This window comes from Porcisia hertigi, chromosome 30 (assembly GCF_017918235.1).
Source record: "Porcisia hertigi strain C119 chromosome 30, whole genome shotgun sequence".
Classification (NCBI taxonomy): domain Eukaryota; phylum Euglenozoa; class Kinetoplastea; order Trypanosomatida; family Trypanosomatidae; genus Porcisia; species Porcisia hertigi.
Window position 1 is genome coordinate 1,009,790 of NC_090589.1, and position 15,348 is coordinate 1,025,137.

General features: G+C 54.7%; 4 protein-coding genes across 4 annotated transcripts; all 4 read right to left on the reverse strand.

Moving 5' to 3' along the window:
• Nucleotides 1-487: 487 nt before the first annotated feature.
• On the reverse strand, nucleotides 488-1,870 carry JKF63_03014 (uncharacterized protein; the record flags this gene model as incomplete). The annotated part of the gene is made up of 1 exon (XM_067899036.1): nucleotides 488-1,870. One exon carries the CDS (start codon nucleotides 1,868-1,870, stop codon nucleotides 488-490), a length of 1,383 nt encoding a protein of 460 aa, XP_067755480.1.
• A 2,180-nt stretch (nucleotides 1,871-4,050) lies between these two features.
• On the reverse strand, nucleotides 4,051-5,127 carry JKF63_03015 (uncharacterized protein; the record flags this gene model as incomplete). The annotated part of the gene is made up of 1 exon (XM_067899037.1): nucleotides 4,051-5,127. The coding sequence occupies one exon, from the start codon at nucleotides 5,125-5,127 to the stop codon at nucleotides 4,051-4,053; it is 1,077 nt and encodes a 358-aa protein (XP_067755481.1).
• Nucleotides 5,128-8,605: 3,478 nt separating this feature from the next.
• On the reverse strand, nucleotides 8,606-9,655 carry JKF63_03016 (uncharacterized protein; the record flags this gene model as incomplete). The annotated part of the gene is made up of 1 exon (XM_067899038.1): nucleotides 8,606-9,655. One exon carries the CDS (start codon nucleotides 9,653-9,655, stop codon nucleotides 8,606-8,608), a length of 1,050 nt encoding a protein of 349 aa, XP_067755482.1.
• Nucleotides 9,656-11,389: 1,734 nt separating this feature from the next.
• Nucleotides 11,390-14,971, reverse strand: JKF63_03017 (uncharacterized protein; the record flags this gene model as incomplete). The annotated part of the gene is made up of 1 exon (XM_067899039.1): nucleotides 11,390-14,971. One exon carries the CDS (start codon nucleotides 14,969-14,971, stop codon nucleotides 11,390-11,392), a length of 3,582 nt encoding a protein of 1,193 aa, XP_067755483.1.
• Nucleotides 14,972-15,348: the final 377 nt, after the last annotated feature.

Sequence of the window (15,348 nt, forward strand, 5' to 3'; positions counted from 1 at the left end):
CGAGTGGCTTCACGAGCAAAAATCTGCAACGCTCATGAAACCCCTCCTTCCCCTGAAGAGACCAAGAGGTGTATGTCGGGAGAATATAAGTAGACACACTTGTACAATGCGAAGTGGACTGTCGCATGGCGCTGCTGACCCTTCAGGTGCAAAGCCAAACAAAAACTTGAAGAGAGCCTAGGCAGCAAGTACACACACACACACACAACGGCCTTGTCTATATTCCTCGTTTTTTTTTTTGCGATGTTTTACTCCACAAAATATGTGCGTGAGTAGAACTCAGTAATCCTCAAATACGCAGAGAGTCGATGGCTTCAGTGTGAGCGCGTACGCGGCTGAGGCGCGCCAAAAGGGAACAGAGTTAGCTCTCCCCACCCATCGAACCATAGCGGAAGGGATAGGAGGGGGAAGAGAAGGAGGGGGGGGGGCACCTCGAATGAGGACTGACGCTCGAGGAAGACATACTGCATAACCTTACAGCGGCTTATCAATGGTCTCTACCTTGCTTGCAAGGAGGTGGCGCACGGAAAACGTGATTGAGCACAGGTCCCTCCACAAGGTATATTTGTGAAAACGATGGGCTCTCTTCCTCCGGCAGCAATGGGTAGTCGCAAGCGACTGAGAATGCGCGCAGAAACTTGAGCCTCAAGTTACACCTCTCCAGCGCGTCGCGTATGACATCAGCGAGAGGACGGCGCGTCATGGGACGATCTTCGTTCGCTTTGCTTTCGTCGCCGCCATAAAAAACCGCGCGACGCGGTAGGAGATCGCGCACACCCAGCGGTGCCTCTTCTTGAGCCAAGACAAGAATTGTACCAATACCAATAACTTTGTTGGTTGCGAGCGCCTGAACAAGCGCCACCCACTGACTGTGGGTACTAAGGAATTTAGGATGACACTCCATATACACAACGTCCTGTTGGTGCCGCAGATGCAATTCTGCGGGATCACAGCACACAGTTTCGCATGTCTTGAAGACGGAGGCAGAGTGGTTGCAGATGAGGTTTGCCCGCGCCCACTCCAGATACGTCTCCTCACGATGGGCGACAGTAACGTGCTTCGCAGTCATGATCGCATTCATCGAGGCCGACCCACTTCGGTCGTAGATGGTGAGGACCCGCTTTCCCTTCCCCACATCGCGCATCATGCGGCGGGTGCGGCGGTGGGCTGTGTTGACTAGGAAAAGGTTTTCCGTCGACGGTAGTCGCATGTCGCGTTTAAGCCACATGTGGCTCACACCACCTTCAACGTATATCTGGGGAAGCGGGAGGGTAGGCGTTATGAGTGACGCGCGCACTGCATCGCCGAGGGTCGGTGTGTCTAAAAGCACATCCTCAGCTCCGCGGCGCGACAGGAAGTCAAGCAAAGGGGGCACTAGCCGCTCTGCACCGAATGAAGTTGCCACCACTCTCACGAAGCACTCAGAGAACACATCCACGAAAAGGGACGGCAGGCTGTCCGCGCTTCCGTTAACAATACGATACGTGTTGCTGTGTGTCTGCGGGAGAATACGACGACGACGTTCCCACGCATCGTGCACGCGGGCCATGAACGAGTCTTCGCTGATCGTCGGCAACGTTGTTGACAAGCTTGGAGTCATGTCAAACACATCTACCCGCTGCAGCTGCGGCTCGTAAAAACCAAGTGCCACTAGTGAGTTATCATCTCCCCGCACCTCCACAATGCGACCAGCTTCCAGCTCACGTCCAGCAAAATCGACGCTGCTGGGCTGGAAGAGCTGCAGAGGGAGATTGCACTGCCGGTGCCGTGTAACGAGCCAGCGCTGTGCCGCTTGGAGATGCAACTGCGGGAACTTATGCGCCGCTTGAATACGGCCACCCGCCAGTGGTGCGAGTAGCTTCGCGTGCATCGTATGGTGCAGATATATCGCCACTTGCGAAAAAAAAAAACACCATAATGCGCGGTGAGAGAAGGAGAGAGAAACCAGATGACACCTCATCGTTTTTTTTCCCCGAATAGAGGGCGGAAAAAAAAGACCGCAGTGAGGATTGTCCACACTCTGGGGCGCTGCTTTCAGACGCAACTACGCATGATAATAGGGGTCACACATGGTGGAATATTTCGTAGTGCAGCATTTCAAGAGAACCAGCGCAGCGGGGAGGGGTGGTGGGGCCATGCTGGTCAACGGGCTCCTCGCCCGCGGCTTTCTTAGCTGGAGAAAAAAAAACAGTCCCAGGGAGGAGACGGGCTGTGTGTGTCTGTGGGGGGAAGGGGGGGAACCGTCAAACAAAAAAAAGACAAAAAAAACTACAAGGTGGCACAAACACATGAAGAAGGACAAACACCTTGTAGGGGAGAGGAAAAGAAGAACTAATGTCAGACTGTTCACGCTTTCCCATTTGTCGTTGTTGTTGTTGCTTCACCAAGGTTTCCTCCGTTATACAACTTCCTAGTTGACCTGGAGACACTACTACTCCTGTCGGGCTGTCACAGGCCCCTTTCGCCAGCAGAGATGCAGCGGTGGGCATGCGTTGCAGGGAAACCCACACTGTCGCCCAAGAAACCTTCCCGCATCCAACCCTCACCACCCCGGCCTCGCCGGTCGCATCGTAGACACTTTCATTATACCTACCGCGCCGTCCACCTCGTGCTCACTGTCCCCACCACCACTTCCTCGAGGGGTGTCTCGGGCTCACCACCACTCAGCACTCAGGCCCGGGGGACGGATGCGCTCCAGTCACACCAACACAATGGCATGCCATATGGATGGCATGAAACGGTCCACTGCCGCACGCCACACCCGGTGCCGCCCTATCCAGGGTCCAGCTGCCCACATACGCAGCAGGAAAGGGACCCCCGGCTCCACTCCCTATCGGTCTGTGGCCCTGTAGCCCCAAGAGATGACTCGCCATTGGTGATGGTCAAGGGATTGCCGGTCTTTTCCGCAGGGTGGGGGCTGCACAGAGACACTATACGTCGAGTTCGCCTCCAGCATTCGGGAGGAGGAAATGAAAATTATCGATACTGCAGAGATCAAGATGGAGAAAAAAAAACTCCCCCGCAGAACTGAGGAGAGTGGGTGGAGCGAAGCTGCGTCGGCGTACCTTTTTAACGGCAGATGGAAAACAAACGACACTCGTCTTCACTCTGTGATGCCCCGCTGTCAAATTGGATGTCTGACCGCTCCTTTCCTCCTCAAAGAGGGACCCACACATCCTTCCACCTGCAATCCCTTTTCCTGCGAATTTGACCTCATCGAAGTGCCGCGAGCGCCGTGATACATTTTCCACGAACCACATGCCGGTGGCTAGGAGATCAAGAGTGTCCCGATTGAGAACTACGCAGCCTTCCTTTGATTCCCTCCACTACCGCAGTACTTGTCTGTGCGGGTTTTTTTTCTTCTCAAGAGAAAATGGCGCTAATGGGGTGGCTAACAGCGAACAACAGTTCGAGGGGATTTTCTCTGGACACGGATACACGCGGTCATGTGCATCACGGTGCGCAGAGCCTAGCACCAATGCGTCCCTGCTCTAGCTTGTCATGAATGAACCTCTTTTCTTTGTGAGGCAGATTCCCAATAAAGACTGTGAGAAGGGGGGGTGGGGGGCAATCAGTGTCTGAGACGCTGAGGAAAGGAAAACCTCAAAGCCGGCGGAGAACGAACGGGCTACATCGCGTGCAAAACGGGAGAGGTCGAGGTTCGCGCGCGTCCGCGGTGGGGGTCGAAGACCAAGACAGCGAGAGTAGTACAAAAGGCGTTATTAAACAAAGCCACTCCCCTGGCTTTGGTGAGCCGCTTCACCCCACAACCTCACAACCCCCCCCCCCCCCCTCTCCCACCTGCCGCCGCTTCGAGCTTCTCTGAAAACGGGGTGTAGGTTAACTTATGTGCGAGAAAAAAACAATGAGAAGCAGCGCACCTTTCCATCGCCTCAGCATTGGTCGGGTTGGGTTCGGTCAGCTACTGCATAGAAGACCAGGAGTTGTACCCCCAAAAAACAGCTGACGTCACAAGAGGCTTTTAGCAGGGTTGCCCACTGGACCAGAGCAGCAGGTCCAGGCCCTCTCAACTTTCCTACTCACGAGAGCTCACCCACCCGGTACCTCCATGAGGTATCGCGCCGCCCAATCATCACTCATGCAGATTTCATTCCCGGAAGGAAATGTGCCGCCTTGGAAGGGATACCGCGCACTTTCTCGGTTCTTCACCCATGTGTGTCGATAGTCGAGCGTAATCTCTTCTCCACGAGCAATAGGCCGCATGGCGCGCACCACGACGGACCGCTGCGCCGCTGAAACGACAACCGCCGCGGACGGTGAATCCCCGCAGTGATTCAGCGACTCCAGCCCTGGCGCGAACACAGAACAACTGCTATCTGGTTTGCCTGGCACACTGGAGAAAAGCGGCACTCGCAGCACGCGAGAACGCACCAAGTAGAGACTTGTCAAAAGCACCGTGTCGAGCAACGACGGGCGTTCGTCCAGAAAGCCGTATTCCACTTTACTGGCGTGCGTCAAGATAGCGTCGCGGAGATTGCAGGACAACTGCTCAAGACACAAGTGTGCCTCCGCAGAGGAGGCGTCACTGTAGAAAGACTCCAGCCCCCATCGCAGGTACTCGGAAAAGGGTAGACCTGCAACAAACCGATCGGACAAGTCGTGTGGTGCTGGGCCGATACCATGTGCGCTGCGCGTCGCAGGTGAAAGGTGCAGCGCGTGCGCATAAAAGTAGCGCAGTGCCACAGATGTCGCGACGGCGGCCTCCACCGGAGAAAGAGCAAGCGACATCACCCCCGATACGCGAGAGGAGCGCTCGGGCGCAGCTTCGCAGGAGATGGCGCAACTCAGCGACACACGCTCGATGGGAGCGTCAAGGGAGAATCTCTGCAGCCACGCCCACGACTCCGGAAACAAGGCCACGCCGCGATTGCACCGGCGCAAAAGCTGCGCACCCTCGACAGTTTCGAACGAAGCTGACGAAGAACCACCACGTTGGCATGGGGATCCTAAATGTGTAATATAGGAGTAACGAAGTGGCACGGACAACACCAAGTCACCGCGGTCGAGTGGGGCAGCGGCGAATACGCCCCGCACACCGTCGCACCGCCGTCTCTGCTGCCGCAGCGCACACCAGCGCGCGCCGTGGAGCCGATGGAAAAGACTCATGAAGATATCAGAGTTTTCTGGTTACCAAGATGCTACAAAGTGAGGCAAGATTTGTGCACTCCCTTTTCTCCAAAGTGGGGAGGGGCGAGGGGAAGTTGGCCGCCTAGGCTTTTCCGCTGTGAAAGTTAGCAGCACAATTCGACTGAACTACAAAAGTATACATATGAGGGCATTTTGTGCTGTGCGTGTGCGTGTGCGTGCGCGCGCGCGCGTCTACACGCTCTCACTCGTCCTCTGAGGAGTCGAAATGGCACGGTACAGATATGTGCGTGTGGGTGAAGCGGGACCTTGGGAAAGAGATCACCTACCCACCCCTTCCGCAGTGGGTGGAGGGGGAGATAGATGCGATGGTCAACAGGGAATGCTGCTGAAAATGTGTGACCAAGGGGAAAACACAACACACAGACACACACGCAGGGCCAATGTGGTAAGGTATGTCGCCCGGCACGTTCTGTCGCAGCGCTGCTCACACGCAGTCTGCACAGACACCTTCCTCTTTGAAAGTGTGTACGTGTACGTGAATCTCTGGTCGTCTCTCTCCCAGTATTGCATGCAGCACCTGCCCACTCACTCTCCCCTACTTCCGAAAAACAGGAGAGAAAATACTAAGGCTACCCCTCTTCCTAGTCGCCTGGGATGTCGGTGAGAGAGCGAAAAGAAAGGAAAGCAAAAATGGAGAGTCATCCACAGAGGGACATGAGAGGGAAAAAACATGGATCCAGCCCCCTCGCACGTGTTGGTGTAAGCACTCCTTTTCCGTGTCACCCTTGGATTTTGTCGGTTGCAACGCCGCTTCCTGAGATAAGGCACCAGTGCCCCTGCTCTGGCGTGACACACGTGAATCTCTCTCCCCGCCTCCCCCCGTAAACCTCAAGCCGACAGCGCTCATATAGTTTCCTCCTCGGCGCTCGATACACCTCTACGCCGGTCTGCGATGACTCTGGTGCTTCCCATCCATTCATGCAGAAGCGCTTTTTTTTCCTCATCTTTACCCCATGTAGTGTCACGAATAGGCTTCGCGCACTCATCAACAGAAAAGAGAGAGAGCGGGGGGAGTGGAACAGGGGGCGTAGTGGGGGTGGGGGAGGGGGAGGGGGAGGGGCGGATTGGTGTTCTTTCTTTCTCCATGCTGCCTTTTTTTACTCATAGTCAAGGGAAGAGGAGCACAAGGGAGGAAACATATTAGTCCGAGTACAGTCACGCATGCACACCCGCACAAAAACACACCTCCGTCCCTCCACAACAAAAAAACGTGAGGGAAAAACCAAAAGAGCCCTATAAAAAAAGAGAGAGAACGAGAAGAACAGGGGAGAAGCGAGTACACATTTGTATGTGTTGAAAGGGGGCAAGCGCATGTGTCGGTGCGATTCCTCCGGATAATGTTTTGTGCTCGCTTTTATCCTCCCCGTTTACTATCCTGGTTCTTTGCTTCATCACAATCAGTTTATCCCCCTTCTCCTCTTTGGGGCCCCATCCACTTCACCTTTACTAGACACTGTCTAGCAAACCCACAAAAGCGTTGCGAGGTGCGTGTGTACGCGTACAGCTGCGACGGTGCAATCAACAAAATTATGATGATGCTGTTGACGTCGTTTTGGTTGTTTATGTGGTCCTTCTGCTTTTACTTTTCCCGGAGTGGAGGGAGGGAGAGAAGAGGGGAGGGGGCGGAGGAGGGACACACACACACACCTATATATACATATACATTTATGTGTTCAGGTGATAGAAATAGAGAAGCCGTGAATAGCGTAGAGGGGACATACATCACCTACAAAGCCAAGGGAAATACGGCACACGTGATACATAAAAGGGGGAGACATGGGGTTCACGTGAATTGATGCACTACCTATATATATATATACCAAGGCTTACCGAGTCGTACAGAGCACAGACACATGCGTATGTCGCCAAATTCAAGAAAAGCAAACAGGGGCGAGGAAGGCAGACGCTTGGAGCCGCAGAAGTCGACCGGTAAACGGGATATCTCGATCAGCCTTTTTCATTTCTCATTATCCCTTCCTGTGCTTCAAAATCTCCTCGCCCATCGCCATCACCGAGTCATCGGCTCATATAGAAATAGATAAAGCACCATGGCATATGCACACACACGCACACTCCGGAAAAGAGAGAGAGACCAGCTTGACAGTGAGACGAGACAAAATATTGATAATAACAAAAAAGGGGTGAGCCTCCCCCGCCGCCATCCAACCGACAAAGCAACAACAAAAGAAAAACGAAAGGAAACCAAAAGAGGACGTTCAGCAAACATAAGATGATCGATACTTGGTCGACCTTTTATCCCTTTATTTTCTATTCCTTTTTGTAATGTCGGAAAAGGGGGAGGAAAGTCGGGGGGGGGAGGAGGGGGTTGAGGTCTCGAACCGTCGCATCTTTGTTTTTCCATGTTTTGTACTCATCACCATTTTTTTTTCTTTCGCCTGTGCGTTGGCATGTTGTAAACGTCGATTCGTCCGAAAAACGCGCATATATGTATAGAGAGGGAGGGAGGGGGAGAGTAGAAACAGAGATCCATACAATTATACATGTTGTGTATGCGCGTGCGTTTTTGTTTCTGTCTTCTGCCTCCGCTTCGTACTCTCCTGCTAACGCACAGAGAAATGAGAACGTCGAAAAGAGGAAAAAGGAAAGGATGTACTATGTATGTATAAAAAGAAAAAAAAGCAACCATACGTAATCTTTTCATAGAGAAAGAACGAGGAAAAGGGGAACGACGAAAAAAAGCGAACAAGAAAAGGGGGCCGCCAGGGAGGGGCGGGGGAAAAGAAGAGAGAATTAACATGATCAGAGAGGGGGGGGGGAGGGGCTGGTCAGAAAAAATAAAGGGTGGAATGGGGATGCCCCCCTCCCTCCCTTCCTGTCCGCCCCCCCCCCCGCTCTCTCTCATCCAGCGCCAGAAAAAAGAAAAAAGACAAAGAACGGTACAATAGAGGTGAAAAAAAACGAGAGCAAAACATCGAAGGGAAAAACTTTAATCAGATCGGCAGAGTGCAAAGACAGGCAATTCAAGTGGTGGTGGGTGGGTGGGGGACGCGGAAAAACGAAAGGGATCGGGGTTGGGGGGGGGACATAAAAGTCCGAGCGTGAGAGCGAGTGTATGAGGCGACGCGTGAAGAGGGCGTACCAACACCGCGAGGCGCGTGGTGGGTGTGGGAGGAGGAGGAGAAAGGGGGAGAGGTGAGAGCGCTCAAGAACGAACTACTCTTCCTCCTCAATTGGGCATGCTGGGGTGTGGCCTCACAGAATACATTGAAGCGCGCCTGTAGTTTTTGACACGTTGCAGTGTCTCCTTTGATACTCATCGTTTGCGGAGTCCCCTCCCCAATGCTCCACACACCACACACACACAAATGCGCTACCTTCTACTCAATAAGAGTGTGTTTTCTCATGAACTCGTAACACCGCCACGCGTTACTTGCCTTGCCCCTGTCTCATGTTCCGGATGTACCCCCTTTTTTTCCTACGCGTATGGATCGTGTGAAGCCTGCAACAAGACGGTGTGGTCCACCATCATGTCGCTGAGTGCCTTCGCATTGTAGCGGCCAGTGCGGAGAAACCGGTTCTGCGCCACGGCAGGAATGATGCCGCCGATCGTGTTCCACTCGCACTTCTTGAGCCACTCCTCAGCGAGGTTGTCCTCTTCTTCTTCTGCTGCTGCTTTATTGTTGATGTCTCCGTTCAGCTTCGCTTCGGCTTCCTTTGCGGCCTCGGCGGCAGCCTTTTCCTCGGCGTCGATCTTATGTGCCGCAGTGATGATTGCTTTGGCGGCGGCATCTTGCCTCTTGGCCGACGCCTCGGTGCGGTAGTGAATGATGTGCCAATCTTCCTCAGCCTCATCATCAGCCAACGGCTCCAACTTCACGCACTTATGCTGCACGGCGTTGTGCACGAGCAAATCCGAGAGAGTCGTGCCGTCGAAGACGATGACCTGGCGGCCAGAGGCGCAGGCGCAGACTTGGGCCAATGCCGATCCCTGACCATGGCCCATGTACACCGTTTTCAGAGCGTCCGCAACGTGGGACTGGTTGACTTTGTGCTGGTTAAAGCCCTGCTCAGAGCGCTCTTCAAGGTTGTTGCCGTAGTCATCAGAGATCTGGTCTGGGAATGTCACAATGCGCCCCACTGACTTGCCCGTATCAACTCGGACAACAATGAAAGAGCGAACGCGAGGGAAAAACACCTTCTTTAAGCGGCAAAACTCCGCCTCCATGGCATCTGCGGCCTCGGCAGCAGCTTGATCGCCTTCCGCTCGTGCAGCAAGGCGAATCTCCGCCGCCACCTTTCTAACGTACGCAGCCTGGCCAGCGCTGCGCAGCGTGCCCAAGTACATCTTGATATCCGCTGTTTCTGCGTCAGAGACGCAGATCTCATTCACAGCGTAGCTGCCAATCACGGTCGACGTCTCCACGGGCTTGTCTGGAGAGCAAAGGAACGCCATACTCGAGAGGAAGCGGCCATCGATCTTGAAGTCCTCGGCGCCGAAAGCGGTGTGTTCAGCACAAGCGGGCATTTGCGCACGGGGGATGAGAGGCAAGGAGGGGGAACCCAGCTACAAAAAAGAGGGGGGGAAAAGAGTTCGCTGAAAGCGCGAGCGAGTGAAGCAAAAGAGGGTGTTGCGTACGAGAAGTGTGAGTGGATATTTGCTCTACGAAGCGGCGTGGATTCGGCGGCTAAACAAAAAACACCGAGGGTCACGAAGAAAGAATTGTGTACAAAGAGGGAAGATGCAAAGTGAAGGTGGGTGAGTACCGTTCGAGTGCGCTCACACCGAATGTACGGTGTAGAGGCGCAGCAACAGGGCAGGTGTTTTTTTTTCAGCAAAGCAGAGAAAAACGATGGGGAAAAAAATAGAGGATTTCCGTGTAGAGGTTAAACGAGTGCAGATAATACATCCAGTCGTGTCACCGAGGCGGCGAAAGAGTAGCGGTGGTGGTGGTTCTGCGGTTCATTGCCCCTAGCGCGCATGAGTGATGATGCACTGACGTCACTGCGTCGCGGAAAGGCATACGAGCTCGCACAATCAGCGAGCACACAGAAGGCGAATACCTTTTTTTGCCCCTCTGTTGAGCAAGTTGGAAACCCTGTCAAAAGTTGCGCTTATTGGATCTATGTTGTTGTTGTTGTTGTTTTGTTTTTCTCCCGCTCCCTCTCCATTTTTTCTTCCATCATGAGAACAGAACTCCATTGAAAAAGACGGTCAGTCACCTCCTCTCTCGCACGCCACATTCTTTCACGCACACTGGCACAACAGGGCAGTTTCGAGCATCTCGCACGCACGGGTAGCTTGGGTTATGGAATGAGGAAAATGTCCAAGTAATCAGCTATTGCAGTGGTGCTGGGGATGAGAATTTTGAAAGCAGAACTCCAGGACGGTTCAAACTGGCTGGCGACGACGACAACGAAAAAAAAAGGGGAAACAGAAAGGAGAGAGAGAAAGGGGGGGGAGTGAGAGAGGGGTAAGTATTACACAACGGCAGCAGAGGTCTCCACGTGTAGATTGGCCAAGGTGAGTCTCGTCATCCATAGAATTGATGAGAAGGCTCAAACGGTTGGGTATCAAGCATATAAAGGATCTCGGTGCTGGTGAACTATTCGCGGGGAGAAAAGCGAGGTAAGAAAAGTGTAGCAAGCCTGAGGAGCAAACACACACTCTCACAGACAGACACGGACACAGACACGTGAGCGCTCCATTCCTGGCTGCGAGCGTGAGTGAAACCGTAAGAACCGATAGAGTCGAAACCGCAACGGCCATCCGCGAGTGTGTGCCCTTCGAAAGGCGTACAGAGAGGCGGATACCATACGTTCCTTTCCTCTTTCCGACCTCAGTGTAAACCGACGCGACGGTATAAAAATGTATAAATGAATATATCGGATGATGTTGTTGTTTTTGGTTTGTTTGTTTGGCGTGGACAATACCATAGAGCTGCGTGCGTGAAGAGTGACAACTCATCGTAGCGCGTTTGAAGCACAGCCCACCTCCATGACGAAGCTGAAATTCGCACCTCTATGCGAGACCGACGAAAAGGGAAACGTCGGCAAGATATGTTTGTCCAGCCCCTCCCCTCCCCTCCCTTCCTCCCTCCCCCCCCCTCTGTGGTAGAACGGCAGTGTGTATCACAGGTGATATCCCTCCGCCTTAAGCCTCATCTATTTTGTGAACAAAACTCCACCACTTCAAACATCGGTAGGTGGTGCCCTGTCGAGCGCGCGCGTGCGCGGGAGGAGGGCGGGACAGGGCAGGGGATTACCTGCTTTTCTTCGAAAATAACTTCTTGAAGAGTCTCTTCGTTTTCTTCAGCGCCTCCTGTGGTGCGAGGACGGACATGGGCGACGTGTGCCGCTGTTTCGCGGTGCTGGAATCATTTTTGGTCTCTTTCTCGCGACTGGGCAGTAGTGCTGGTGGCGGCTGTTTCTGGGGCGGCGCGCCCAACTGCTCGCCTGACGGCTTCGTATCGCCCTTACGGACACGAGATAGTTTCCGATGTGCTTCCGCACCCACCCCTCCTGTGTCCTCAACCTTGACGCCAACTTCTGGGTGTGCGACTACCTCCTTACGGTGCACCGTTCGACCTGCGTCTGGATGCCAAGTGGTCGCTGATTGAGTCACAGCCACACTCTCGGCAGCAACAGATATTTCCTGCGAACTCGGTTGGGGGGCATTTTCTGCGTGGAGCTCAGCGGCAGCACTGTCTTGCAAAGGTATCGACTCCTCGTCGTCAGAGTAAGAATACGAGTAGTAGGAGTAATCGCCAGACAATGACTCCGCACTCGGTGGGACTGCCTGGCTTGGTGTTCGGTCGCCATCATCCGCCAGGTCCCAATGGTGAGAGCTGGTCAAACGAGAGGCAACTGCGTAGTCGCCCATGTCTCTGTCGCCTACAGTGCGTAGCGGCGTTGTGTGTGCTTTACTTACCGGAGGAGGGGTGACGTCAGGAACCGTATCGCTTAGCACATCCTCGATGACAGGGTCACCAAAGCCGACCTCGCTTAGAGGGCTCTCCCCCTCCAGGGTAGTGTCCAAAGGAATGCTAAAGGGCCCATCAGTGACAGCGTCGTGCTCCAAAGCCTCGGAAAGTGGCATCGCCACGGAGTAACGGTCGGCATCATGTCCCGCACCACTGCTCCTGCTCCTGCGAGTGCCCTCGCCGCCACTAGGGGGCGAATTCTGCACCGATGGCATCTTGTTCTGGACGCCTCCGTCTAACCCCAGCGGCGGCGCTAAAACCACAGAATAGGGAGACGACTCTTTACCCTGGTCGTTACCTTGCTTACTCTTTTCTAGGTTTTGCGGTATTGGTTTGCGAGACTTGAACGACGCCTCGGGCACCAGTTGCACGACCGGGATAACCTTTGGTGTAGAGCCGAAAACCGACTGCCCGGCAGTCACACCAACCTGCTGAATGGGCGCGATGCGGCCGTACCGTCGACTGGAGGGACTTTCACTCGAATCGCTGCTACTGTTCTCCTCGGGGCCGGTCACCATGCTGCCGGGCATTTCCGCATGGGAGCGTTGCGTGGAGCGCGCGGCTAAGGGAGAGGTCGAGCGCTGTGGTGGATCCACATCAGACTTCGCACGGCTAGAAAGACTCGGCGCCGCGATGGGTGCAATACGGCTCGTCGGCGGCGCTTGGATACCAAGCCTCAACTGGGTGGAGCCCTGCCCTTCATCACCCGCCTCGATGTGTCGAATAGGCAGACGATGCGCCCCATCTACCCCGCTCTGCGCGCTGCCGCTGGACCTTTGCATCCTCTTACGCGGTGCCAGATCCTCGTCAGCCTCCATGTTGCTCTGATGCTGCAAAGTCCTGGCTGTGGCGCTGGCGGTATGTGCACTTTCCAAGCCTGTTGTTATCCCATCCTCCACCGACTGTGGCAGCTGCGTTGCGTCTGCTTTCGGGGAAGTAGGGAGCACCACTTGCGGCACCCTCGAGTCGCGTGGGGCGGCGGAGGAGAGGCGTTCAGTCGTCCGCGAAGTCGACTCCTCACTCACTGAAAAGTCGTATCGATACGCCGAGACAGAGCCCCCAGTGCCCAAGTGTTCCATCGCCACCGCGGGCTCCATACCCCCTAGCTGACTGTGCGAAAAGAGGCCTGGTAACACCCGCGTCTGCCCAACTGCGTCCCGCGACGCGGTTTTCTTGCCACTGACCCCCGCAGTGGTACTATTGACGCCGATGGGGCTTCCATCACCGGTGCTCGTGGGAGTGTCTCTGTGCGATTCGTGAGGTGTCGACAGTGGTGTCAAACCGCCGTGGTTCCGTGCCGCGTCAATGTCGTCGTCCCCTCCTCTGCTGCCAATGTCCGGATTCAGTGGAAATGAAGAGGAGGTCGACATTTTGCGAAGTACACTGATTGGTCGCGTAGGTTCGAGTGTGTCTGGCGCACCGCTGGGGTTGCCACAGGGATAACCACCTGACGTCAAAGACGAAACTCCGTGCCCGCAGTTCTGCTGGAGTGCAACCGACGAGTTCTTGCCGCTGTCGACGGCGTGATAAGGATTTCCCACTGCCTTTGCTGGGGGCGTGATGGGGGACAGACTGACAAGGCTATCTCCTGCGTATCCCTTCCGCCGTGACGCGCCACCGTCGTCGTCGACGGTCCTATCACTGAGGGAAGGAGGATGTTGGAGGTCCTGCAGATTGAGATGCGGGAGCGCTTTGTCGTTTGGCGCTACTGTCAGGTGACCAAGTTGCTTCTCCTGCCGTAGACTTTGTGGCGTGTGGTCTCTCCAGTGAAAAGCACCACCGCCATCACCGGCGCCCCGGTCATGCTTGGCGCCTTCAGCATCGAGGGTGCTGTTCAATTGCTGAAGCTGGGCGTTGGTATGCACCAGTTCTCGTTGAAGACGAAGGGCGACATCCTCGTTGTGCCATGCGCTGCTTCGCTGTTTCAGGCCAGGTAGAGGGTTTGCAATTTGCATTCCGATTCCTGGTGCGACTGCCGCCATAGCAACGCCTGGGGACTTCTGTGGTAAGGCGGCCAGACAGGCTGGTGATATACCACGATGGAGCTCTGCTTGCTGCTCTATCATCTTTGCCACCACCAGCCGAAGCTCACTGATCTCTTCTCGCAAACTGCGATCGCCACGTCGGTCGGCGGCTTCGTGATACACAATAGGTGCGTTGGCCACAAAAGGAAGACTAGACGAAGCCTGCTGCGTTGCAATGAGTACTGGAGTTGTGGTTTCGGAGTGCTCTTGCTGCTTTTGCTCCTCCACCAACACTGCAGCAGAAGCAGCTGCCATTGCCGCGTACCCCTCTGACCTCTTGTGTCGCTTGCGGAAGTGCGACTCGAGCGCATGCCGGCTGGGGTAAACATTCGAGCAAAAACTACACGGCAGGTGCTGCCCTGTGCCCCCGTTTACCCCACACTGGCGCATCCCCTCCACCCCCCCCACAGGTGTGCGAGATCGTATTGACCCAGAACGTTGCCGCTCCCGTCCCAGCTCGCGCAGCTGATGCTTGTATAGCGCCACAGTCTCGCGCAGCTCGATAAGCTCCTCGAAGGCAGCAGCGCGCTCCTCCTCGCACCGATGAAGTTGCGCCATCGATTTTTGTGCCCGCCTTTCCTCATTTTTGCAGCAGTACCTCAAATACTGAATGGTGCACTGCATTGCCTCGAATACATTGCGGACAGTGTCCAGCGCCTGGCGTGAAAGAAACCAATCCTGCGGTAGGTCAACACTGTGCCAGCCCATCTGGCGAATCGTCGCCTCTTTCACATCCCTCGTGCGGGACGCATTGTCGTTGTAGAGGCTCTCACTGTCCACGATGGAAAGAAAAGCGATATCGCATGGTGGATCGCGAAGGTGGAAGCGAAACGGCATCGCACCGAAGCGAGCGAGGGGCGCTATATTTTCACAAAGACGCTGCCGCTCGTTCTCGGTCGGAAACTCAATGCGTTGATGTGGTCTCTTCTGAAAGAGACTCTATGTGTGGCTGAACAATCCTCTATGGGGCGGCCCCTACAACAGAGAGAGAGGGGGTGGGGAACACTCTTCAAGGTGTCTCTGTGGTACACTGGAGTCTATCGAATGTGGGACGACTTGTTGCAAATCCTTCGGGCGTGGTGCACTCCAAAAAAAAAACTTGATGAACACACAGTAGCTCGTTGCCACGAATGAAACCCTCACCATTACTTTTCCCGCTCCGCCCCCACTACCCAAACAACAGGAAGAGCAGGAAAAAAAAGCACACAAGCGCT